The sequence below is a fragment of the Nansenia antarctica genome (assembly GCF_963989245.1).
Source record: "Nansenia antarctica genome assembly, chromosome: 3".
In the NCBI taxonomy this organism is placed as follows: Eukaryota; Metazoa; Chordata; class Actinopteri; order Argentiniformes; family Microstomatidae; genus Nansenia; species Nansenia antarctica.
Genome location: NC_137688.1, coordinates 26,981,478 through 27,009,328, shown reverse-complemented (window position 1 = coordinate 27,009,328; position 27,851 = coordinate 26,981,478). Strand labels below are relative to the sequence as shown.

General features: G+C 42.9%; 3 protein-coding genes across 6 annotated transcripts in view; 1 reads left to right on the top strand and 2 right to left on the bottom strand.

The window, feature by feature from the left end:
- ebf1a (EBF transcription factor 1a) overlaps positions 1 to 2,173 on the bottom strand; it is a gene marked incomplete at both ends in the record, with an annotated part of 71,970 nt that extends 69,797 nt beyond the window's left edge. For all 4 annotated transcript variants that reach the window (XM_080526785.1, XM_080526786.1, XM_080526784.1 and 1 more), the window contains 3 exons: positions 240 to 303; positions 1,027 to 1,183; positions 2,040 to 2,173. In XM_080526785.1, coding sequence (XP_080382911.1) covers positions 240 to 303; positions 1,027 to 1,183; positions 2,040 to 2,173 — 355 coding nt within the window. The remainder of the gene's footprint in view (positions 1 to 239; positions 304 to 1,026; positions 1,184 to 2,039) is intronic.
- Positions 2,174 to 9,104: 6,931 nt separating this feature from the next.
- On the top strand, positions 9,105 to 12,745 carry LOC308153596 (zona pellucida sperm-binding protein 3 receptor-like). The gene is made up of 8 exons (XM_080526777.1): positions 9,105 to 9,168; positions 9,294 to 9,450; positions 9,644 to 9,832; positions 10,059 to 10,158; positions 10,914 to 10,987; positions 11,151 to 11,333; positions 11,937 to 12,116; positions 12,210 to 12,745. Exons 2-8 carry the CDS (start codon positions 9,369 to 9,371, stop codon positions 12,377 to 12,379), a joined length of 978 nt encoding a protein of 325 aa, XP_080382903.1. The 5' UTR covers positions 9,105 to 9,168; positions 9,294 to 9,368; the 3' UTR covers positions 12,380 to 12,745.
- Positions 12,746 to 23,507: 10,762 nt separating this feature from the next.
- Positions 23,508 to 27,126, bottom strand: il12ba (interleukin 12Ba; the record flags this gene model as incomplete). The annotated part of the gene is made up of 5 exons (XM_080527130.1): positions 23,508 to 23,830; positions 24,060 to 24,301; positions 24,557 to 24,659; positions 25,646 to 25,921; positions 27,111 to 27,126. 5 exons carry the CDS (start codon positions 27,124 to 27,126, stop codon positions 23,508 to 23,510), a joined length of 960 nt encoding a protein of 319 aa, XP_080383256.1.
- Between the last annotated feature and the right edge of the window lie 725 nt (positions 27,127 to 27,851).

The following is a 27,851-nucleotide window of genomic DNA, read 5'->3' as shown; positions in this document are numbered from 1 at the left end:
ATAAATAAGATTGAGGAAATGTAAATTATTGTATAATTAACTGCGATCACGCCTATGCCATTTAGATAGCGCAAGCGCAGAATGAATCGAAATATCAGTTTTTCAGTCATTTTCTCCCCATCTTTCAGGCAAATACCATGTGTTGCATGAGAATTCGCCGGGGGATTAGGGTCTAAAAAATACACCCGAGGTTTTATGTGTAGGCCCGTTAGCTCCGTAAGGACCAGACCAGACCTTACCGTTACTGTAGAGGAGTTGCAGTCTATAATGGATCCCATTGTTGGTCTTTTCCCCCGTCGTTTCCTGCGAAAACCAACACTCGGGTCACGGCAAGCAAACTTGTCTCCTCCAGTGAGTTTTACTTTTCAGTTACTGGAGCTAACTCGCAACTTACACAAATAAGACACACTGTCACGAAATATTCTCTACACAAACTGCGAAAATGGGTTAAATATAAATCAAAAACTGGCCCATGATCCTTGATACATATAAGTCAATGGGATTGCATTTTCAAAAGGTCATATTACAGAGTAAGATATAGGCAAATGCTATGGAATTAACAATTTATAAATTTGCCAAACATATTTACATTGTCATTTACAATCGTCGGCTCACCAGAAACGAAACATTTTAAGAGTATAGGCCTAACCTTAAAGTGGTCAGCAAACTGCAATAAATGCCAAAAAGTTTTTTTTTTAAATAATCTTAGGCCGTCGGTTGTGGCTCAAAGTTATGGAAAATAGGCTGAATACACGGGCACAATTTTGAAAGTAGGTGTAGCCTATCGAATAAAATAGCTTGCAAGCCCTTCGAATGTGGAATAAAGAGAAGAACTCACAACCAGTAAATGGAACAACAGAAATAATTAAATCATGGAAATGATTATTATAATTAGGCCTAATTACTGCAACAAGGTAACTCCAGGTCGAGTGAATGAACTGCAACAAATTCAATTGATTTGAAAAATACATGCAGAAAATAATCCCAGTGTCATGCTTTTGCATAGCTTTTGCTAAAAAACCTCACCTTTTCTTTTTCTACAAACCCAACGAAGGTGGTTCTCTCTATTTCCACCGGTTGTCCCTGTCTGTCGTATAAAGCCAAAACGAAGTGGAAGAAGTTGGACTTCCGAAGATTTGAGGGCGGCTGCTTCTCGAAGTGTGCCCGAGCCAGACCCAGTCCGCTGCAGAGACAAGCAGCACCCAGCACCGTCAGCACAACTTTTAGCAGGTATATTTCATTCGTTCACAAAATGTCCTTTTTCCTTAATAAAATATAAAGGTTAGGCTATACAATTACAATGTCAACCCCTGTGTGTCGTTAGTAGGACACATTGCATTTTATTGTTTAAGGGAAGCATTGGAATAGGCAATCACATTTTCACCTTCATTTAGGGGACAAAACATGGATTAACTATAAAGTAGTCTTTGCCTGACACAATACAAATGACTTTATTCAGCTTGAACTTGACCGACTCGGCGTCGGGAAGGCCTTTCTGTGAAATGGTCACTATCAAATAAACCTTGAAATTGACTAAAAGTGTTTCGCTTTGAGAGGTAATAGAACAGATAATATAAAAGGTCAATAATAGTTACCAAAGGTATGAACAAGTAGTCAAGTCACTCCGACATTGTCGAAAACCGTTAGTTCTATAGTAAAACCCCACTTAAATCTCTTCATCCTTTCAGCGAATAACATTATAAATAGGCCTACGTATTTACAACTAATTCGATTGATAATTTATTTGACATTAAAATGAACATAGTCCTATTACAATTAAACATAAACCCAGAGCATTTATAGGCTACATAACATGAATATGGCTAATTACAAAAAAATGTCCCTGCATTATCGCCATACGATTTTTTTGGCCAAGTTAACATGATTGCACGCACTGAAATTGAACATTACGGTAAGCGGCCAACGATTGTAGATCCTTTGGGAGAAACTCTCATGTGCATCGTCTCACATAACCAAAGACCTGTTTCTTTTCCCCGGAGTGGGTGCTCAGTGCTCAGTGGAAGCCGCCTCAGGCTTACCTCTGGGCGGCTGTGTTGGCGTCCAGCACCCCGGCGCTCTGCATCCATGTCCGAACCGCGTTCATCCCGGCCACCATGGGCTCTTCTTTCATACTACTCCCGCTCCTTTGGATGCTCTCCTGGATCCCAAACATCAAAAAACACAAATTCTCCTCCTGATCGTCACACACTATCTCTCCTCCTCTCTCGCTCCCTCGTTCGCTCAGTTTCTTTTTTTTTTGCTTGCCTCCCTTTCTCGTGTTTTTTTTGATAGCGCTGCCAGAGAGCGAGAATCGATGTCACGGAGCAAGTGGCACAGTGCAGCCCTATATCACTTTTTGTTTGGTTTTCTCTATGAAACAAAACAAAAAGGCAACGTGTCTCAGGAATAGCGAGCTGTCAACATCCAAAGGTTTGCCGCGCCGTGTGTCAACAATTCGAGAAGAAGAAACAAATCATTGAACCTGTGAAAAGCGATGAGGAAGCCACTGGAAGATGAGAGTCCCCTCTGAACCAAGGAGCGCTTGGCACAATACAACAAGCACAACGTCACTTTAGGAGAAAAAAAACCCAACGATTGAAACAGTGGCGAGAAGACAGATCATCTGATCAAACAACTTTTTTTCTTTTTTCTTTCTTTCCCTTTCTTTCTTGAAACCAATGTTGTCTCAGATAAGATAAAAACGCGTTAGAGGACGAAAATCACACACACGGGAGGCAGTCCCAAGTTGCCGATCCGTTCGCTGTTCCTCGATCTCGGGAGTGGTTTGCGCTCTTTCCTTCCCAGAGGAATCACTTCGGACCATCTCTGGGATCCAAACATGGGAGAACTAACCCCAAAGGGAAGGGGGCGTGGCTTGCAGAGAGAGAGAGGGCAGGAACGCCCCAAAATACAGCCAGCGCGTGCTACCCAACCACGCTGCCTCCACCGCTCTCACCCCCCCCCCCCCCTCCACGAACACACACACACACACACACACACACACACACACGCACACACACACACACACACACACACACACACACACACACACACACACACACACACACACACGCACGCACGCACACACACACTGCGTCCCGCCCCGACCACTTAACCTGTGTGTGTGTGTGTGTGTGTGTGTGTGTGTGTGTGTGTGTGTGTGTGTGTGTTTGTGTGTGTTTGTTGGGTTTGCTCACTATGATTTTGTGTTTACCAAAACCAAGCTAGAACCCCAGTTTAACGTTTGTAGCCCACATATCCAGCATTAGATTTAGATTTAGTCACAATTTAATTGCAGTGAATGAAATAGTTTGTTAAATAATTAATTTAGAATCTCTAATAAACAATATGAAATCATTTCTGAAAGAAGTCACACAATTGAATTTCTTGAGAAAATGAATAAAGATCAAATAGAAAGGTTATAATTCCCTCAAGGTGTTATTATTTTGTATAGATTGCAAAGAGCAACATCTAAAGGTTAGATGATGTCTTCAGTTGTTGTCTATTTGGCCTATAGCCAGTCTATATTGTAGGCTACACACCGTCATCATGCGATAGAGTTAGTCCGTTTCAGAGTCAGTTTCTCTGCTTCGCTTTTGCGACTGGTTCAGGAAAACGAAGACTGAACATTCGAAGATCACGGGCCGAAACAAAACAATTAGATGACCACTACAATGCAGAATTTGACTGAAAATACATGCAAACAGAATTTCTATGGGTTCACATAGGTGTGTGCCCCTAAACTTGCGCACACACACACACACACACACACACACACACATACACACACACACACACACACACACACACAAAAACCAGACACACACGCACGCACGCACGCACACGCACACGCACACACACTCACACAAACACGCACACGCACACGCGCACGCACGCACACACACACACACACACACACACACACACACACACACACACTCACACAGACGTCCTGGGCTATCCTTCAGCACATTTGTCTGATTTTGCCCTGCTCTCTCACGGTGATCGGCAAACATGCAAGGCAGGGAGGAGAGGCCCCTTGCGTTACTTGTATTTATAACCTATCTAATCCCCCAGCACCAACACAAGCTATTAGTGGAATGTCAGCTTCCACAGACAAGAAATGTTCACCGACAGTTGGAGCTGGATGACCCAACACCATTAATACTGTGGATTTAGTTCTGTAAATACCAGATTGATATTGTGACCTTATGACACTATGAGGTCACATAATCAACCTGACATCGTACATGCCACTTGATGTCTCCTCTATGGATGAGGGAATTTCCAGTGTGTGTGTGTGTGTTTTGTGTGTGTGTATGCGTGCAAATTTGCACGCTATCCTCCTTCTATGGCCCAACATATGGTATCCCCAACATAAATGTGCTGTCTGAAATACCTCATTTAGGCTGCATAGTTTGAATTAATAGTAATCTGGATAGTTGTCACATCAGTTATTCATTTAACCAACAGATGTTCCCATAAACCAGGAAGTTGTATGGATGATAATAACCACGTAATTGAATTGAAGACTCATAAAAAGATGCCTGTTGTAAAAATCAGGCATATGTCAATGAGATGCCTGCTGTCTACGAATATGTGCAGATAATTATAAGACAGAATACTGTAGGCAGTATACGTGGGGAGAGAGACTACTGTTATTCCTTGCTGTAGCTTCCATATATGTTACTGGAGTTTATATGTGAACACTAGACACATCTGTTTGTTGACGGAAATGATTATGGTTTGATATGAGAGATGAGAGCATGATACACACTTGCAGAGAAGACCCATGCCTATGTTATGACATGTTTTAGTTATTTAGTTAGTTAGTTATTATAATAATAATTATTTTTATTAGGCCTATATGAGATTCATATTTTTACATTCTATCTATTTGATGTCACCCACCCGCAGAAACATAGCTTAATCAAGCAAACATTTTCACTTGATTTGCTTCCGTTTAGAGAATGTCTATTGCACCCAATGACTGTTGGTTGCACCTGCAAGGATGCCCTCTGTTTAGTGCAACACCGCCATCTTGTGGCCATTATATTGCTTGAAAACTGAAGCACGGTTGATCACTGACCGTGACTGAGTCATAAAAAGCGATTTAACTTATTCGCCACTCAAGGAAACAAAATACATCATTTGCGTCACTATATGAATTATGAATTATAAATGATTCCCCTATTTCTGACAATCCCTGATTAGGCCAAAGACCCCCAGACTACAGATCAATGAACAACATTGACACTGATATCATTTCAGCAGGACTGGATCTCTGCTCCAACAAACTCAATGGCTTAGAAAAGGTGATGTGTCAAATGTCACAGTTTAGCACAGTCGTAGTTACATAATTAGGTCTTCTCCTTAAGAAGTAGGCCTAGTATCCCTTTAAGACAAGTGTTCATGGAAATATTTGGAGAGTAATGCATGGAACAGCAGTAGTCAATACAGCCTCATTTAAATTAAAAGTGTAAAAACTATAACGTTTGACATACTAATCGCAGTATTGTCATGTTCAGTGTAAATCCAGTCAGTCTGAGAACAGACTGTGAGTTGTGAAAGGTTTTGAGGCCTCCTTTGCTTGACACATTTGCAGGTTGGGCTTTGGAGGCATCGAACCACAGCTCTAAAAAACGAATCTGATTCTCAGTTGAATTTTGGGAAAATAAGGATGAAATGGATAAAATTAAGATGAAATTAGCCAGTGGAGTCACTCTTTAACAAAATACAATAAATGTGTCCCCATCGCCCCCATCCACATTGGTGGGGCTGCAATAGAGAGAGTCAACAGCTTCAAATTCCTCTGTGTCGACATCACTGACGACCCAACAGGGTCACACCACACCCATACAGGGATTAAGTCACACCCTGTCCTCTCTATTACCATCAGAACTGGATTAGATCTTTAGATTAGATTAGATTCAACTTTTGTCATTGCAGAGTACAAGTACCAGACAACAAAATGCAATTTAACATCTAACCAAAAGTAAAAATAGTAATATAGTGCAAAACATGATATTGTAGACAAAATCGGTTATGTACAGTTATGAAGTGATAAGGACAGTAAGATAGCTACAGTACGTGGTAGGTATACAATAATATACAAGAGATAAGCTATGTATAAGCTATGTACAGTTAAGGTAGCTATGTACAGTATGGTTTATGCAGATGTGTAAATTAGAGACTAATATAAAAAAATTAGGTATGTACAAATATGCTAAACCATACGACATGAAACGTATGCTATGTGCAAAGATACCTGTGTGCAAACAGCAGTAATGCAAAGGGTGTTGAGTGTCCACAGTGACCAGGGGTATGTGCTAACAGCATTAGTGTATCGGAGACCCAGACCAACAGGTTTTGGAATATCTTTTACCCGCAGACCATAAGACTGTTTAACTGACACCCCCTTGATTGTGCTATTAAGAGTTAGTTGTCCTTAGCATGCTGTCACATTGCATACCCTGTATCTTATTTAATGACAAATCAACTTTGAATTGAATTGATTCTTCAGGTGGAATCACAAGACCTCCGTAGACACTATCAGGTGGTGCTCCACATTTCACCACTGCAGGAAAACAAACCAATCAGAAAACAAACAGAAATGAGCCACAGGCTTAGTCATTGGTCTATTGATATTGTTTGGTTTGTTTGGTAGGTCGCTTGTGTGTCGTCTCTGTCGACAACCTGTGACACACATAGAAACACACACACACACACACACACACACACACACACACACACACACACACACACACCTTTTAATTCGTAACCCTTAAAGGAGCACCAAACCTTAATTACATAGGTACCAATTTTGCCATATCTGTAGATGGCATTGAGTATTGTTGCTGACCATGTGCATCCCTTCATGGCTACAATGTACCCGTCATCTAATGGCTATACTACTTCCAGTATGATAATGTCACAAAGAAAAAGTCGTCTCAAACTGGTTTCATGAATTTGACGACGAGTTCAGTGTTCTTCAGTGTCCTTCCCAGTCACCAGATCTGAATCCAATAGAACACCTTTGGGATGTGGTAGAACAGGAGATTCACAGCTTAAAAGTGCACCTGAAAATCTGCAGGAATTGCATGATGCAATCATGTCATCATGGACCAGAATCTCATAAGAATCTTTCCAACATTTTGTGGAATCAATGCCACAAAGAATTGAGGCTGTTTTGAGAGCAAAGGGAGGCCCTACCCAGTATTAGTATAGTGTTCCTAATAAAGTGTTTGGTGAGTGCATGTCTAACCACCTGTCTCTCCCTGTCCTCCCCTCTAATCCAGTCTTGAGGGAAGACTTCAGACAGATGATATGGTGTTGGCGGTGGGAGAACCGGCGGTTATGGAGTGCATTCCCCCATCAAGGATCACTGTGGGTTCTCTCTCTATACCTCTGGTAGTGATCATAATAACAGTGGATTGGATTTATACACTCACTGGCCACTTTATTAGGTACACCTTTTCAACTGCAGCCAATCATGTGGCAGCAACTCAATGCATTTAGGCATGTAGACATGGTCAAGACGATCTGCTGAAGTTCAAACCAAACATCAGAATGGGGAATAAAGGTGATTTAAGTGGTATGGGTGTTGGTGCCAGACGGGCTGTTTTGAGTATTTCAGAAAGTGCTGATCTACTGGGATTGTCCCACACAACCAACTCTAGGGGTAACAGAGAATGGTCGGAAAAAGAGAAAATATCCAGTGAGCGGCAGTTCTCTGGGCGAAAATGGTGGTGGTGGTGTCATGGTGTAGGCCGGGGATATTTTCTTGGCACAAATCTTCAGCAACTGTGTGATGTGATAATGTCAATATGGACCAAAATCTCAGAGGAATGTTTCCAGCACCTTGTTGAATCTATGCCACGAAGAATTAAGGCAGTTCTGAAGGCAAAAGAGTACTAGTGTACTACCAACCCTGTACTAGCAAGGTGTACCTAAGAAAGTGGCCGGTGAGTGGATATTATAAAATAATATTAATAATAATATCAATGAATTTGTCTGCCTTCATTCCGTCTGTCTGTCATTGTGTCACTTTATTGGGCATCTGTCGACGGTGGAATTGCGCAATCAAAAGCCAATGCAATTCCATCATTGTCACTAATCAAAAAATCAATACAGTGATGAAATTGCATTGATTGCCAGAGAAAGAAGTAAAATGAAGAAGAACCAGACTATGATCAATTGTTGAGAGAGAGAGAGAGAGAGCTTCCAGTGCCTAGAGTTGTTGTTTAATTGATATCCAACATGTCTGAGTGACTATAGGCTTTGGGACACATGACAAGGACACTGGCTTTTAGGGGGACACCTACAGTAGTTGTTGAATATAACACTTGTTATTCCTTCTGCCTTTCTCTCCTCTGGCTCTCTTTTCCCTTCTCAACAGATCCGAAGTGGGGGGTGAGCTCATGAGGACAAGCGATGCCAGCGTATACGTGTGTGTGGTAACCCAGTTTGGTGGGCGAGAAGGCGACCCTGGGAGAACTAAGTGCTAGGTGAGTGGCTGCCCTTGGCCAGCTGCCTCGGCTCTTTCTGTTCGCCTTCCTTCTCTCGTTTCACGCCTGAATACCCCTACTTTTACTGGCTCTCCTTCTGATTCTCATTGTTCCTTATCTCCTTGACCTCTCTTGACTCTCTCTCTCTCTCTCTCCTCTACCCCTCTCTTTCTTTCTATCTTGTTCTCAATTCGTCTGAGTAATTGCAATGGTTTAGATATTTTACACTGACCCAATAAAACCAGGACTGAAATTCAAATGATCTTTCCATTCCTTTTCTCTTCTCCTTCCATCTCCTTCTATTCCTCCCTATCTCCTTCTGCTCTTTCCCCTATGGATTGAATCCAAACAAGCTTTATTTATTGACATGAAACAAACCCAGTATGGAGCAATACCATGGCAGGCTGGTGGAGGTAAACAGCGGAGGACAGGCTACTTGTGATGCATGGAACGGAGTGAGGAATGGCTAAAAAGGGGTTTCACGATGGTATTCATTATTCCTAAACTGAGCTGGTCTCAATTTCCAGATTTTTTGCAGATGCTCTGCCTACTCTCACCACTAGAGGGCCATAACGAGTTCACTAGAGGTCTGGAACACTGCACACTGTTTGGGTTGGCAATAATACTGTGGCAATCCACTCTTCAATCTATTACAACACATGTAAGTAGTCATGCTATTTGGCACTTACATTATGTGCTGTGATAGTATTGTGATACTGTGTGTGTGTGTGTGTGTGTGTGTGTCACCGTTCTATTTGTCTTATTGATCCCGCCACCTCCTGACAGCTCGCTGATGTCACTGGCAACTATATCTGCCTCCCTGTCTGCGTTGGTGTACTCACTCACCTACTGCTGGCCAGAATGCAGCTCCTCATGAATGTATGCTGCTGCTTTTTAACAGCATGGCTCGTATGCCTCACCTTTGAGGTCGACACCACACAAGGTGAGAGAACTCTTCATAATTTGCCATTTATTTTCGTTGCGTTTCTGTTTTGGCTGTTTTTATGTTGCTAACATATGTCGCAACAGTGTTCATTTGTGTGTGCTTCACGGCATTAGAAAGATAATCACATTCAAGTCAGACTTTTAGAGTTAGATTAGCTTGACCATGACATTTGTCTTCTGGCGTGTCCTAGCCCAGTGTTCCAAACCCAGCGGGGGGGACAACATGATCCTGTCCAAAGACCACATTACCCAGGAGTCTTTCCCCTTGGGGTCGAAGGCTGTGTTTGAGTGTGACGTCGGTCACAGAAGGATCAGGGGATCGTTGACTGTCACATGCAATGATGGAAACAAGTGGAGCAAGTTGACAAATAAGTGCATAAGTAATGATAACCATAATAACCCAGATAACTGCATAAGTAATGATAACCATCATAACCCAGATAACTCACTACCTCATCAAGAGAAAACATATCAACACATCAATATTGCGTATGGTTTATTCATGTTTTATAGTGTATTGCATCATAACAAATTGTAATTTCAACGAAAACATGGGTGCTTGGAATGCGTGAATCTATGTGTCATGTATGACTCGTGTGTGTCCAGGGGTATCGTGTGGTTTCCCAGGGCAGGTGGCCAATGGGAGGTATGACATCTCTGGGGGGGTGGAGTTCGGGGCCACGGCCACTGCTACTTGCGACACTGGGTGAGTAGTAAACCTCCGTACTTCTGACACGTCGCTCTTCCTATGTCTGAAAGGCGTGCCGTTAGAATTATAAGGTTCTATCTCAATTTTTGGTCAAAATTGATTTTTTTACATAATCTGATCCATTAGGTGTTTATTAATGCCTGTGTGGTGTTATTTTAAAAATGTTGAAATTTTTTGGTTAGTAATTAATAAAATACAAAGGTTCCATCTCACAAAACATAATGGAATGTAAACACTTTGACGCTCAATATCTCTGAACTACCCTAAACGGAGATAGAACCTTATAATTCTAAGCTCACCTTCGTACAACTGAACCATCAGGCCTCATGTTCAACATCTTTAGTCGGCTATGTAGGGATACATATATGTTGTGTGTTTCAAAGGTAAGCTGCATGGTTTTCTCAGAGGGATGCAGTACCCTATGGTAGGCCTATAACAACTTATGTTGAACCTATAACAACTCAACTTTCATGACGTTTCCTAGATATGTGCGTTCTACCACCCAGTATCCTTACATTTTCAAAATCACACCAGGATAAGCTAGTATAAAGCTATTTTGCCTTTTTTCTGTGTAGAAAGCAGGCTAAATTACAGTTTAGAACAACTACTACAACTAGTTTTATTACAACTAGTGGTCGTTGTGTGTCAATAGGAGGTTAGCATTGTAAAAGAGGCGGGTCTCTTAAAAAGGCACGGCTGTTCTAGTAGGGTCCATCCACAGCTAAACCATAAAACACTTGATATTATTACAGGTACTACATCGTGGGGTCCCATGAGAGGTTTTGTTTGGATGCTGGATGGTCTGACAGAGTCTCTGTCTGTGAAGGTCAGTGACAGAGAGGGCACACACACACACACACACACACACACACACTCCCAAACAAACACAACTACTGCACAGAGCACACACACTCCCAAACCAACACAACTAATGCACAGAGCTCTCCATAGGCATTAGCTTGTTTTCTGACTGGTTTGTTTCCTTCCAGTGGTCAAGTGTGAAACACCACCTGTTATTGTCCACGGGCGTCCAGTCCACCCAGTAGAGGAGTTGTATAGTTACCTGGAGGTGGTTCGGTATCGCTGTGACCCGGGCCTCTTTCTCAATGGCTCTAGTGTGTTATACTGCTCAGAGACGGGACACTTTGTTCCTGCTCCGCCCACCTGTTTGGGTATGTCTCTGAACCTTTGATGCTTTGATGACCTTTGACCTTTGATGCTACTGAATGAAATGTGCTATACAAATAAACTTGCCTTGCCTTACTGTGTACTAACTATTAAACTAAGGCATGGGTATTGGGATCAATAACTTCACCTTCATTATACATCATTTTATGAAGGTGAAGGGGGAAGACATCAATTCTGTCCGTCCCCCCCCCCCCCCCCTTCTTGGAATCCCTTCCCCCGACGGAAACGGCCAGTGTGATCGCTCACTGTGATGGTTAGGGGAAGGGTTCTCAAGAAGTGGGGCAGAATTAATGTGTCCCCCTTCAAAGGACATTGGTTTGTTCCCCTTCCACATGATCAAATATATACAGTACTTGTGGAGAAAAAAGGCTTCCAAAAGGTGTTCTTCATTTGTCCCTGTGTGCCGCGGGAACCCTCTGATAACCCCTTTTGGCTGTAGAACCATTTTGGGCTTCTCTGTGGGAAGGGTTCTAAGGGTTCTCAAAGGATTCCTGTACGAGGACAAATGAAGAACAACTTGTAACACAAGTACTTGTAACACAAGTTATTATAATTGACTGTATTTTACTGATGTATGTGTCCTGCAGATGTGACGTGTCAGACACCTGAAACACCTGCCAATGCGTATCAGAGTGGAGGCAGAACACCTTACAAACACAGGTCTTCTGTCAGTTATAATTGTGACAAATACTATAAGATGGAAGGGAACCCTAGTCTTACCTGTAGAAGCGATGGCAACTGGTCAACAGAAGTTCCAACATGCACAAGTAATGAATATTCATTATGAGATTCAATGTCATTTTTTACTTGACTGAATTGCGCAAACTAATACTTTTTTTTTTGCTTTGTTCTTATTCCAGAGTGTCCTTGGGGTAAGTCCTCCACTACTGTCCAACATTACACCGATTTTTGTTATGTGTTTCATTTTGAGATTTTATGCACTCTCTTATTGCCACATAACTTAACTAATCTCAACAATCTTGTGTTTCAGGTTTGTGGTGTTGGAATTCCTGTGATTGTTGATGAATAAAACGGAAGCAGCTACCTCTGACCCTGAACCAGCAGCCTCTGACCCTGAAGCAGCTACCTCTGACCCTGAAACAGCTTCCTCTGACCCTGAAACAGCTGCCTCTAACCCTGAAACAGCTGCCTCTGACCCTGAAACAGCTGCCTCTAACCCTGAAACAGCTGCCTCTGACCCTGAAACAGCTGCCTCTGACCCTGAAGCAGCTGCCTCTGACCCTGAATCAGCTGCCTCTAGGCTACACACCCTGGAGGAAGGAGTGGAGGCGTGTCCTTGGATGTGACTCCTGCTATCTACTTCCATCAGAAAACTTCTCACTTCTAGATGAAAGTATTCGATTGTAAGATTGTAATAAAGTTATGTTTTATCTTATGGGTAACTGATTCATTGAAAGTGAATGAATATGAAGTGAATTAATAGCCAATTAAATGGAAACAGTTGGGCTTAGTTCAGTTATGTGCAGAATTGTTGAGATTGAGATTAATTAAGTATATTAAAACATGGTCCTCAAAGATGAGGATAGACTGTTATAAGTGGACTGATCTGTTATTACATCCCCCAGGAGAACACATAAACACACACACACGCACACACACACACGCACGCACACACACACGCACGCACACACACACACACACACACACACACACCACTTCCTCTCTTTCCCTTCCTCTGACTCACAGATGGCAACACGTATCTCTGCTTGAATGTCAGTCTACCATCTCAAACTCTGAGCTACTTGTAGTCTTGTAGTCTGAGTGTACTTGTAGTACTTGTAGTCTGAGGTGGACTATCTGGGAAAGCCTGCCCTTTCCAAGACTTCACCATCACAGTGGAGAGCTCTACGGTGACCTCCTCCCTGACAGCCAAGATTGATTCCTCTATAGGCTATGGCTTTGTGCAGTATAATACCCAGGAGGCCGCTGAGAGAGCTATTAATGGCACTTCTCCACTACCGTCCCATACCGTACCAAAGCCCATGCTCCCGCTTTGTTTTGCTTTCTCCACTGCCAACTGGGCCGTACCGGGCCGTAGTACCCGTACTGATTTTAGCTACCCTTCCTGACTCGGAGCGAAAGGTACTCTCCGTGCTACTATGTGACAATGCAGACCGTTGATTGGTCAATGGAAATCGTCACAATAACGTCATACCAGGTTCATATTCGAGTTCACCGCTAACCGCCATTTTAAAATACCACAACAGGCTTGTACAACAGTACCTAGCAAATTACTTCAGTTAAATTAATATAGTTAAATTACTTGTTAAATCTCAACATGAAAAACAAAAGTTCAGCGAGTTGGACAGTCAGCGAGATCCAACAATGAACCAAATGCTGAAGAAAAAGTACAGCATAGCTTCAAGTTCCTCCATTTTGCTATGTGGTGGCTGTGTTGTGTCTCGTGAATATATACAGTACGTCACCACCATGGCGTGCTCTTATGACGCTTTACTCCTCCTACTTTCCCGACTCGCTCCAGGTCTGTTGTGGCATGTTACTGAATGACAGAAAAGTGTTTATTGGACACTTCAAATCTCGCAAAGAACAAGAGGCTGAACTTGGATCCAGGGCTCGAGAGTTCACTAACATGTCCATCACAAACTTTGGAGAGGATATGGATGACCAACGCCTTAAGGAGAGGTTGAAAGATTTGGACCAGCCCTGAGCGTCCGTGTCATGACTGATGGCGCTGGTAAATCCATGGGTTTTGGATTTGTCAACTTGTCAACGAAAGGCATGCCAAGAGAGCCATTGATGAGATGAATGGCCAGGGCCCAGTAGTTCAAAATGTTTTAATCTCAATCAGATACGATCAGATTTGGATTTGGGTAGTTCAAAACCAAAAAACAGGATTAGGATCACTTTGATATCTGATCAGATCAGGAAATCAAATCCAAGCATTAATCTGAATCAAATCTTCAAAACGGGTAGTTCAAACCGACAACACAGGATTGGGATCAGTTTGATCCCCCAAAAATGGATTATCTTGATCCCACCAGAGGGGTGGATTCCCAGTGGATTACCAGAGCAAAATGTACTATACAATTTATTTTGAAATATGTTTCAATATAAATAAAGTATAAAGTTTGTTACCAAAATCTTTAGCCTTCATGGCAAATCAATTTTAATAAAAAAATGTTGGTCATGTTTGTGGTGGCCTATTTTGGTTTCAACCAAATGTTGATGACAGAAATGTTTATGCTCATAATAGTAGCACAACAAAGATTGTCAATCACACATTTAATTTAGATTAAAGAAAAAATATCTTAAACAAAAAAAAAGTCCATCATCTCTCATCACCTTTCAAAAGTTGCGGACAGTAGCATCTGGCATTGCACCACCACTCAGTCTCTCATTTAGAGGGAAATCCATAGGTGGGCCTAGATCATCAGCAGGTGCAAGGGGCTCTGGGGGATTATGGATGTCAGAGAGGGGGACTCTGCGATGGACAGCGATATTGTGTAGCACAATTACAAGCCAGTGTTATGCAGCATGCTCGCTGGGGTTCCACTCTCAGATAGTTGAGGCATGCAAAACACCTCTTCAGTACTTCATTATGATTTTATGTCCTTTATGTATTTAAACATATAATTAGACATTATAGATGTCTCTGCAATGTGGTCTTTTGTCTTCCTTGTATTCTTTTTCATATCCACTAGATGGAGATCGGTAGGATTAAAGCACTGATATTCAGGATCTAGTAATCTTGAAAAGTCTGAATCTGGATCAGGGTGATCCTATCCTGAATTGCTTTGAAATACGTGGCCACCAAGCCCCTGTATGTGGCCCTGGCCCAGCACAAGGAGGAGCGCAAGGCTCACACAACCAACCAGCACATGCAGAGGATGGCCAGCGTCTGCACCGTTCCCAACCCAGACATCAACCTCTACCAGGTTGCTCCCCCACCTGGATTCTTCATGGCTGCCATTGCACAGGCCCAGAACTGTGCTGCCCCAAACTTTACTAACCAGCTTGCTCACCTGAGAGCCACTCTGCGCTTTGCTACTCAGAGTGTAAAGCCTAAGCACTTCCAGAACATGCCCAACACCATGTGTCCATCTCAGATCTTCAATGCTATGAATGCCACACCCTCCCAGGTGCCCTGTATAAAGTAAGTAAGTCAAACTTTATTTATATAGCACCCTTCTCAGCACGAATGCACAGGGTGCTTTACATATAATTTGAAACATCAATGATTAGACAACATAACAGGGCACATTTGAAACATCAATGATTAGATAGTGACAAACAGAAGGGAGAGCCAAGGCGACTAAGCTGCCGAACATAGGCGCGGCCATCTGGCTCTCGTCATAGGATGGAGGAACAGAGAGGAAACAAACAAGACATAGTAGCATACATCACCGTATGATGACCTCTCAGCGCTTAGGTTAGTATATTTAGTCAAGCAACGCTGCTCATAGAGACAAGACCACTATACAAAGATTTGCCAAAAATATCCCTTTGATTATGATTATCTTCCCTCTCAGCTACCCAGGCCTTGAGACACCGCCCTGCCAGTGCAGATGCAGCTACAGAGCGGCTGCGCACTGTGGGGGTAGAAGTCCACAGCTGGTGTACACTACCCCCAGCAGCACACAGCTCCCCAGCCACAGGTCCCCATGCAGCAGCCTGTCCATGTCCAGGACCAGGAGCCTCTCCCTGCCTCCATTCTGGCTGTCGCTCGCCTTGAGGACCAGAAACAGATGATACGTGAGTCTGTGTGTTTGTTTCTATGGATCCCTATTAGCTGTTACAGTTACTGCTACTGATATTTACTCTGCCTCCCTTCAGGTGAACGTCTCTCCCCATCTATCCACAACATGCACCCTAGCATCGCACCCAGAGTAAAGAGCAAGCTGCTGGAGATAGACGACTCTGATCTACTCCACATGCTGGAGTGTCCAGATTCCGTGCGCTCCAAGGTGGATGAAGCGGTCACTGTGCTGGAGGCCCATTGGGCTGAGGAGGCTGCACGGACATCTAGACACATTCCAGCTTGAGTTCCAAGCGGTTAACACATTAAAATACTTTTAAACCTACCAATCACCAATACAAATATTCTAGCATTGAAAAATATTGCAAAATTACAAAATGAAATTGATTCACTCAGCTATGACTGGAAACGGTTAAGGACCTTGATGAGGAAGTTAAAGCCCTGGTTGGACCAGATAGACCAGGCCAAGGCAAGGCCTCCTTGTCCAGCAATGCACCTCCCAGCTGGGCATGAAACAGAGGATGTGAATGAACAACCAGATCATTAAACAGTTGTACTTTTATGGCCCAGCTATGCACATTCCATCAATTCCAACGTCATGAGTTTGTATTCACAGAATAATGAGAAAAGTATTTAGATTAAATGTAAATACAGATCCACTGACTAGGGCGAAAAGTCCACTTTTAATGACCAAAACCTTCAGGAATTTAAAGTCAATTCAATAGTTAAGTATAACTCTACTGTGTGTATGCGTGTGTGGGCAGTATAGTATATATTATAGTAGTATTAGTAAAATAGTAGTAGTATTTACTATAGTAGTAGTAAAATAGTATCTATAAATATCCCTTTGATTATGATTATCTTCTAAAATAGTATCTATTTTACTCTGTATGTCTACAAGACTTTACCATACTGTTTAATTAACTGTTTGTATTTTTCGTGAAGCATTTTGCTTTGCATTTCTGTACGTGCTATAAATAACATTTGATTTATTGAATAAGGAGAGAGGAAGCGAAGTAAACCCTAACTAAATCTTGCATTGACGTCAATGGGAAATATGTGCAATGATTGGACTTAAGTGCACAGATATCCACCCTATATTCTACATTTACATTTACATTTTTGGCATTTAGCAGACGCCTTATTCCAAAGCGACTTACAATCAATACATTTGAATACTAAGCATGTGAATCAGCAGTCCACTATTCGTTGCAGGAAGAGTACTCTAGCTTGGGCCCGGGGCCACTGATAGAAGGAAAAACCTTCTCCCTATTATCGCCTTCTACAAAAAAAAAAAATATTCTTATATTCTCACCCTGTGTGTGTGTGTGTGTGTGTGTGTGTGTGTGTGTGTGTGTGTGTGTGTGTGTGTGTGTGTGTGTGTGTAGACAGACAGAGAGAAAGAGAAAGTAAGATAGAGAAAATACTATAAGTGACGAGACACCACACCCAGGGCTTACAGTGGTGTTGGTAAGTATTCACTACCCTGGACATTTTCCACATGTTGTTGTTACAACCTGACTTACATAATACATTTTAATACATTTAATTGATGATTATTTGTCAATGATCTACAAAAGATACCCTATAATGTCAAAGTGAAAATATCAATATCTATTTTTTGATTTTATGAAAATATGAAATGTCTTAAATCAACAAGTATTCACCCCCTTTGGTATAACACTATTTGGATATACTGTGTATACTATGTACTTAACCAAACAATGTGTACAGAGAGAACTGAAAAAGCTGAATGAAATTCCAAAATGCTTTCTTGCTGTGTGAGGTTTCCTGTCAGGTGTAGCTGGTTACGCACTGCGCTGACTCTGTCCCTCCTGTCACACCCCTCATCTGACTCTGTCCCTCCTGTCACACACACCTCGTCTGACTCTGTCCCTCCTGTCACACACACCTCATCTGACTCTGTCCCTCCTGTCACACACCTCATCTGACTCTGTCTCTCCTGTCACACACCTCATCTGACTCTGTCCCTCCTGTCACACACACCTCATCTGACTCTGTCCCTCCTGTCACACACACCTCGTCTGACTCTGTCCCTCCTGTCACACACACCTCATCTGACTCTGTCCCTCCTGTCACACACCTCATCTGACTCTGTCTCTCCCGTCACACACCTCATCTGACTCTGTCCCTCCTGTCACACACCTGATCTGACTCTGTCCCTCCTGTCACACACACCTCATCTGACTCTGTCTCTCCTGTCACACACCTGATCTGACTCTGTCCCTCCTGTCACACACCTGATCTGACTCTGTCCCTCCTGTCACACACACCTCATCTGACTCTGTCCCTCCTGTCACACACACCTCATCTGACTCTGTCCCTCCTGTCACACACCTCATCTGACTCTGTCCCTCCTGTCACACACCTCATCTGACTCTGTCCCTCCTGTCACACACCTCATCTGACTCTGTCCCTCCTGTCACACACCTGATCTGACTCTGTCTCTCCTGTCACACACCTGATCTGACTCTGTCCCTCCCGTCACACACCTCATCTGACTCTGTCCCTCCTGTCACACACCTCATCTGACTCTGTCTCTCCTGTCACACACCTCATCTGACTCTGTCCCTCCTGTCACACACCTCATCTGACTCTGTCCCTCCTGTCACACACCTCATCTGACTCTGTCCCTCCTGTCACACACACCTCATCTGACTCTGTCCCTCCTGTCACACACCTCATCTGACTCTGTCCCTCCTGTCACACACCTGATCTGACTCTGTCCCTCCTGTCACACACCTCATCTGACTCTGTCCCTCCTGTCACACACCTCATCTGACTCTGTCCCTCCTGTCACACACCTGATCTGACTCTGTCCCTCCTGTCACACACCTGATCTGACTCTGTCCCTCCTGTCACACACCTGATCTGACTCTGTCCCTCCTGTCACACACCTCATCTGACTCTGTCCCTCCTGTCACACATCTCATCTGACTCTGTCCCTCCTGTCACACACCTGATCTGACTCTGTCCCTCCTGTCACACACACCTCATCTGACTCTGTCCCTCCTGTCACACACCTCATCTGACTCTGTCCCTCCTGTCACACACCTCATCTGACTCTGTCCCTCCTGTCACACATCTCATCTTGCTGAGCCAACTTGTCCTAAGAGGACCACGATGGAAATACATCCTTGATATTATAATTTTTTACTATCTGCACTGATTTCTTAAAAAATATTATTATTCTCTTTTATATATTGTGTGTCTGATGGTTATACTAGTTAAAATAGTCAAATAAACTAACAGCAGCAGGTCAGGGAATGTCTCCTCATCGCCATTAAGTGTGATTGACTAGATGTAAAACTCCTTCTCATACAGGGATAGGTTGACTTAGTGGTAAGAGGAGATGTGTGTGTGTGTGTGTGTGTGTGTGTGTGTGTGTGTGTGTGTGGGGGGGGGGTGCACATTAGGATCCTTTAATGTCATGCAATAACTGCTCAAAGCCATCCAACCAGTTTGTTCTGTGAACCCTGCAGGATCTATTGCAGTCAGGGACAAAATAAATGAACGACAGATTCCTCCACCTGTATACCTTCACCTGTACACCTCCACCTGTACACCTCCACCTGTACCACCTTCTTCTTTCGTGTAACGTCAGAGGTCCAACTCGGTGTCGCGTAGCCATGCCCGCATCTCTGGTTCTAGGTCGAAGAGGCTGGCTTCGGAGGGTGGTCTATATAAGGGGCAGATGGTGATTATGTGGTCGGCGGTCTGCTCTGGGTCACCGCACTCGCATGCTCGCACCTGTACACCTGTACACCTCCACCTGTACACCTCCACCTGTACACCTTCACCTGTACACCTCCACCTGTACACCTTCACCTGTACACCTACACCTGTACACCTCCACCTGTACACCTCCACCTGTACACCTCCACCTGTACACCTCCACCTGTACCCCTCCACCTGTACACCTCCACCTGTACACCTCCACCTGTACACCTCCACCTGTACACCTCCACCTGTACACCTCCACCTGTACACCTCCACCTGTACACCTACATCTGTACACCTCCACCTGTACACCTACATCTGTACACCTCCACCTGTACACCTACACCTGTACACCTCCACCTGTACACCTCCACCTGTACACCTCCACCTGTACACCTCCACCTGTACACCTACACCTGTACACCTCCACCTGTACACCTTCACCTGTACACCTACATCTGTACACCTCCACCTGTACACCTCCACCTGTACACCTCCACCTGTACACCTTCACCTGTACACCTACATCTGTACACCTCCACCTGTACACCTACATCTGTACACCTCCACCTGTACACCTACACCTGTACACCTCCACCTGTACACCTACACCTACACCTGTACACCTGTACACCTCCACCTGTACACCTCCACCTGTACACCTGTACACCTCCACCTGTACACCTCCACCTGTACACCTCCACCTGTACACCTCCACCTGTACACCTACACTTGAACACCTGTACACCTCCACCTGTACACCTCCACCTGTACACCTCCACCTGTACACCTCCACCTGTACACCTCCACCTGTACACCTCCACCTGTACACATCCACCTGTCCACCTCCACCTGTACACCTCCACCTGTACACCTCCACCTGTACACCTCCACCTGTACACCTACACCTGTACACCTACACCTGTACAACTACACCTGTACACCTCCACCTGTACACCTCCACCTGTACACCTCCACCTGTACACCTCCACCTGTACACCTCCACCTGTACACCTCCACCACACAACAATTACATTTGTCATTGATGCCTTCTTTTGCAATTGCGCTTTTTTAATCCAGCTATTTATTCATGACTGTAAGCAATGTGCACGCACGCACGTGCATGTGTTAGGACCGGTGTTAACATGGAGGCACACCATGTGTGGCCTACAGGATAGCAATGTCTCTTCATCCACACTGAAGGGGAATGAGATCTCCCGCCATTGAAGACCTCCGTCTTATCAGTTCTGCAATAAGAGAAACATGTACAGTATGTGCTGATTAAAGGTCCAGTATGTAGATGTTGTCTTTAAAATGATAAATCAGTCACCATAAAGGAATGAGATTATAAAACCCCATCCTTTTAATATTGCATTTAAGTTACAAAATAATTTAATTAAGATTATATAATGATTAAAGCACTTTGAGCTGCAACGTTTGCAGGAAAAGTGCTATACAAATAACGTTACTATTATTATTATTATTATTATTATTATTATTATTATTATTATATCACATGATAAAGAACGTTCATATCAGTGAAGACACTGGTCTATACCTGTCACAGTTCACGTTTCTTTACAAGGATATGCACCTGTTGGGTGCTATTAGAGAACGTAGCATATACACAAAATGTAATGTTCCGTGTGGCCAGAGGGGGCAGCAACACGCAAAACTACATACTGGACTACATACTTTAACTCTAGCTCATTCCAGAGAGGATGTTCTAAGCAGTGTCACTAGCGTCTTTGATACTTCACCGTTAGATCAGCATAGGAATGACAATTCACAAAGAGCACATTCATGCTTTAACAATAAGTTTAATCAAGTTTTCCCACACATGAAAGAAAGCCACAAACAGCTGGCAAAGTAGTCACAGAGACACACAGAGCCCCAATGTGTATGTGCAAAAAAACCAACTAACCATCTTCACCTTAATATTCAGAATAGACGCAATGAGAAATCCAATGGGAGTTGTGAATACTGAGTCCAGCATTTCATGGTATGCAACGCATTTTCAGACTGTTTACAAAACTAGCTACAGTAAAAATGCTGCTGTAGAGTATTCTGAGTTGTAAGCTATTTTCTGCTCTGCTCAGCACTGTTGGCTGAATCAAGCTGGTGCCCATAGTACAGCTCATGTACGTACATAGTGTGACCACTTCACCTGATAAGTGTTACATCAATAAATAGAGTATAAAAGAATAAATAATCATAAATACAGTTCACAACATCTGTACGGTTTTTGAAAGAGATTCAGACACTACTACATGTCTGCCATATACACATGTTCTGTTATGATGTGAGAATTTGTATGTATACAGCACCCTTTACTGAGTGAATAGAAAAGACAGTATTGAATGAGGTTTATGATAGTTTTACGATTGAGAATAAAGCTTCTTCCTCCCCTTTTGCGGCTTCCTCTTGTTTCCTTTTTTCTTATGACTGAAAAATCAAATAAAAGATTGTCAAACATGTTGTGCAGCAATTGATTCTGTATTGCCTACAGTATAGTCTAGTAGGAGAAATAGGTTCCCATGTAACCGAATGACATTATTTTGTAACCTGTTTTTTTAAGACCCTAAGTGTGTCTAGTTAAGATTTCTTCATGTTGCCAAGGTCAACTAATGTCCCATGGGTTCGTTTGGTGGCCATCTTGAATTGATGTCTAAAAATCGCCTCCTGAACCAGACAACCTACAAAGACAAATGAACCCACTTTTTCATATAATGTCGTTCGGGTACATTTCTCCTACTAGACTAGTAGCCTATGGCTAACATCGTTTTCAACTTTTAAAGCCTTGGGGCTTGGACCGATTCACTGCTGTACTGTATTGTGTTGTGTTGTGTTGTGTTGTATTGTATTGTGTTGTGTTGTATTGTATTGTATCGCTTTTCATGTCATCGTGCTCTGCACGAGGCCACTGTGAAATTACCACTTTCCCAAAAGGCCACTTTATTTCCTTGTCGTTGTGGGATTTCTGTTTTGCTTACTTACGTCGCTTATTATTACTGTGTTATTGTTGTACTTTTTTCCCCCTGTATCTGAATGCTGCAATGTCAATGTTGAGGAACCAAAGCCAAATTATTTTACTCTTGTGAACTCGAGTAGAGGTGATTCTGATTAAAGCTACCCTGTCCAACACGTTGATAGTAAATATGCAATTCCATGGCCTCTTATTGTGTTAAGCCTGGTACACACAAAGATTTTCTAAATCTTAACAGATGTTTTATCTGAGAGAGACCCCACACATGAAGATAAAAAATCATGGGTTGAACCGTTTTGATCGTATTTATTGTTTTGATCTGTACGAGGCAGCCATGTGCGACAGGGCAAATAAAGTTCCGAAGAATGAAAAGAAGAAGACGCGTCAGTCAGCTCGCTTCTTGATTTGCTACATTCCATTCCACGTCACAATCGGACTCGCGAGTTGTCAGTTTCGCCCACACACAAGAGGACTTTTGATCGTAAATATTGAACACGTTTAATATTTACGATCGTCGGCCCCGACCATTTTCCGGGCAGATTGTCGGGAGAAATGGACTCATCTTGTAGGATAATCTTTAGAGCCATCCGATAATCGGCCGTTTGCTGTCCTCGGTCGGAAGGCCAAAATCGGCCAGATTATCTTTGTGTGTGTACCAGGCTTTAGAGGCTTGTAGTCTTTGACCACCACAGGTTACAGTAAACAGATACACAGAGAGCTCACTGACCTGTACTGACTCCACTCACTCCACTGGGAGTTACAGAGAGCGTCCCGCGCCCGGACACACACAGTACCCTTCCTCCTGAAGGCCCAGTGGCTGCTCTTAGTGATGTTAACCTGGGTGGACACACAGGAAGTAAACACCTCACACTTGCAGCCTTTCCTGCGCTCTCTCTTGGTGATCTCTCGCACCTGAAAGGTGAGGGGGAAGTAGGAGGAGGGGAGGTTCCAGGAGCCAGGGTACCTCCACTCTACAGTGCCGCCATTCACACTCAGGACCACCTGATCAGGCTTCACTGGAGAGGGAGGGATAGTAAGGAAGAGGGAGAGGGATGGAGGGAAGGAGAGGGAGAGAGGTGAGAGAGAGATGAGAGATTAGAGAAAGTGAGAGTGAGAGAGAGAGAGAGAGCATTCCCCTATTGCCACTGTGTTCTAAAATACAGTATACACTCAGCTTCTATTATGTCAACATGATTGTAAAGACCTGTACGGTATATTGCGCAGGTTAGCACGTAGATTTCTCACCTATCTCTGATATGAGGAAGCTCTGGTAGTATTCCTCAAGCAGGTACTCGCTCCTGACGTACACAGTGAGAGTGACTGGCCCCACCTCCTCAGCATAGGGACAGTGCTGGTGGTCCCGGCAGGATACTGATTGGCCACTGTTGTCCACAGAACAGGTGATGTCCCCCTCGCCAGCAGAGCATGTCCACTGCCGGCCAATGATATCCACGGAACAGTTGATGTCATCTCCATCGTAGGAGCCACTTAGGAGAATAACAACAACATATTGGGAGTCAGAACATGTATTGTATGTGTATTTCCTTTAGCATACAAATGGTATACAACCTGTCGAGTCCCTATCATTCTTGAATGGGAGACAATTCTTGGCAAATGAACCTTCTAAAACTGGTTCGGAGCAATACTGTATGTTATCTGGTTGGCTAAAATAGCATTCCAAGCCGTCGTTATAATGACGTTTAGGGTTGTAAAGGTTTAGAAGTTGAAACGTTTCAAAGTACCGTGCAGCTCTGACAAACACCACACTTCCCTCCTGCATAGGACGCCATTCCCACGAGCAACCGAACTCTCCACTGTGGTTCCGTGTCGAGCATTTTATATAGTCTTCATAAAACCAAAACAAAGAAACAGAACCAGGAAATACATTTAGAAATAGAACAGGAATGTGGCCTGGGGTGGTCCAGCGGTCTAGCACCACGGTCTACAGTGCACACATTTATGCCCATGTCAGCATGGGTTGGTGTCCTGCCCATGCCCTGCTGACATGCCCTCTCTCCTTACTTTCCTGTCAGTCTTCACTATATCTGTCTAATAAAATGCAAAATATGAGTGGGACTGTCCCACTCAGAAAAGAAGTTGCTTTAAAAAATAAAAATAGAACAGAAATAAAAAGTACTTTTAGATTTGAACGAAGTTATGACATATTATTATATGACTAGAGCAATATGTTGTAGGTTGGTAAATGGATACAGTAAATAAGTAGCTACTGTAGTTGTACAATTTGTGTCATGTAGGTAGGCAGCAATGCAGGCTGGTGGAGTTCAGAGAAATCGGAGGCCGGGCTCCTTGAAATGCATGGAATGGAATGAGGAACGGTATCGAACACTTCCATTCCACACATGCATTACATTGAGCTGTCCTCCAATTTCTCCCTTCACTGGTAGGTAGGTTGATCAAAAAACATAAATATATATAAGCACAGTAGGTAGGTAGATAGGTAGGTATGTACAGTATGTATGTAGATAAGTACTGTAGGTAGGTCATAATCATATTATCATTATAATAATAATAATAATAATAATAATAATAACAATAACAATAACTTTATTTGTATAGCACCTTTCATACTTAAAATGCCGCTCAAAGTGCTTTACATTTGAAGCATTAAAACAACAACAAATACATGTGACAAGAACAAATAAACACAACAGCATAGATGAGAAATAAACCAACTTCTGGAGAGAGGAACCAATAACTAAAATAACTGTATTAACCCGACCATAGACCCCCTGGGCAAAGCGAGGTACAGTAGGCAGGTAGACAGGGAGCTATGTAAGGACAGAACAGTCCGAGAGCTGTCGTATCTGTACCTGAGTCTGAGGAGCTCTGCAGGATCCTCCTCCTGCCCTGTCCGTCCCTCTCCTGCACCAGCAGCAGAGTGTGGTTGAGGACGGCTCCGTCCCTGTGACAGGTGAAGTTCCCTCCTCCCAGGAGCTCCTGCAGCTCCACCTCGTAGTGGTTCCCCCTCTGCCTCGTGTCCTCCTCGCCCTCCCTCCTCCAGACGATGTCCTTCTCCTCTCCGGCTGACTCCAGGCAGGTCAGGCGCTGAGTGGCGACAGAGGAGCCATCCACTTCCACCACCACAACTGACAACACAAACATTACACACAGACAGTATGTGACGTTAGAATTATAAGGTTCTATCTTCATTTTTGTCAAAATGTTACATAATTTGATCCATTAGGTGTTTATTAACGCCTGTGTGGTGTTATTTTTAAAATGTTGGAATTTTTTGGTTAGTAATTAATAAAATACAAAGGTTCCATCTCACAAAACATAATGGAATGTAAAAACTTTGAAGCTCAATATCTCTGAACTACCCTAAATGGAGATAGAACCTTATAATTCTAAGCTCACGAGTAGCCTGCTTCAGTACACAAGGCATCCACGGTGTCAACATCCCATATGGGGGGTTCATGTATGTCACATACTTTAAAAGCCATTGGCTGATTGACATTCTATTCCATACATGAACGATGTATGTTGAAGAGAGATGGTTCAGGTGTTCAATGGAAGTGTTTCACACCATTAGGTAGGAGAGACCTGTTGCTCAAGCCTGTGGACTGCTGTTGGATGGTTAGAAGAATGGTGAATCCTAGTAAGTAGAATCGCATCTGAATATGAGAGAGAGAGAGAGGGAGAGAGAGAGAGAGAGAGAGAGAGAGAGAGAGAGAGAGAGAGAGAGAGAGAGAGAGAGAGAGAGAGAGAAAGAAAGAAAGAGAGAGAGAAAGAGAGAGAGAGAGAGAGAGAGTGAGAGAGAGAGAGTATCTAATCAGAATATTGAACACTGGTATATTAACATAAGATGTACCATTTATTCCCAATCATTAGGCTACTTCTAACAGTTATGGACATGATAGAAGGAACACAACACAAGTGGTTACATTAGTTACACAAGTTTTTACCTTATGTTATATCTGACTCCAAAATTAATTTAATGATTAATAATGATTGGTAATGCTTTACTCATCAGACAATCGATCATATCGCATCACAACTTGTGTATGTGATGACTCGAGTCTATGGATTAAAAGCGAATAGGCTACATTTACAAGTAAATAAATAGAGGCATCGTACCTTTAAAACATGTCCAGCACCTTCGGATCAACGCCTTTCCTTTTGGTATGATGGAGCTTTTGAACGGCACCATTCTATCTATATATAGGCCTATAGGTATGTCTACAATGTATAATCCACGAAAATTCCCCTTGCAGAAAAGTACAGCCGTGAGGAAGAACTTCGCTTTCTTCCCTAACACAAACGTGAACTCCTTACGGTTTTTCACTTCCATGTTGCAAACTAAACGTTAACCACTTCTCTTTGACAACATGCAATATTACATGGATGCAAACGGAATTTTGGGAACTAAGCGAATTAATGCACCAACAAATGTCAAGTTTCAACAATGCTACAATTTACAAACACATATAGTTTTGGAACATTACATTCGTTTTGGAATTGCATGGGGAATCGCCGTAATAGCTACGTGACGTGCGTCTTGAGTGAATGCGATGATGTCAGGTAGAAAGTAATCTCCTCTTCGCTTTCCCTTTGAACAGGTTGTTTGTCTGCTATGCACCTGATCAAGGTGCAACACACGAGATGAAAAGGGTATGTGTACCATGATGTAATGCAATGGGTGTTTGGACCATGAAGTAATGCTTTCCCACTGCCCCGCCGTGCTGGAAGTGTTTTTTGCAAATCAAGTTATTCATACATAATATCTTAAGAAAATGTGTCAAGCACCAACGATATATTTTCAATAAGATGATGTGCATAATGCATTAAAGTTTAAAAAACGTTCTACAAATCGAGATCCTAAAAAACCCATAAACAACTTAATTATACAGTTATAATTCTACAGTACAAGTTTAACTGACCACTTGTTTTCTTTCCGAGACGTTGATGTATCAAATAATAATAAAACTATAATAACAACTATAATAAAACTAGAGATTAGTGCCTTAATAATAATAATAATAATAATAATAATAATGATGATTTAGAGCATTTATT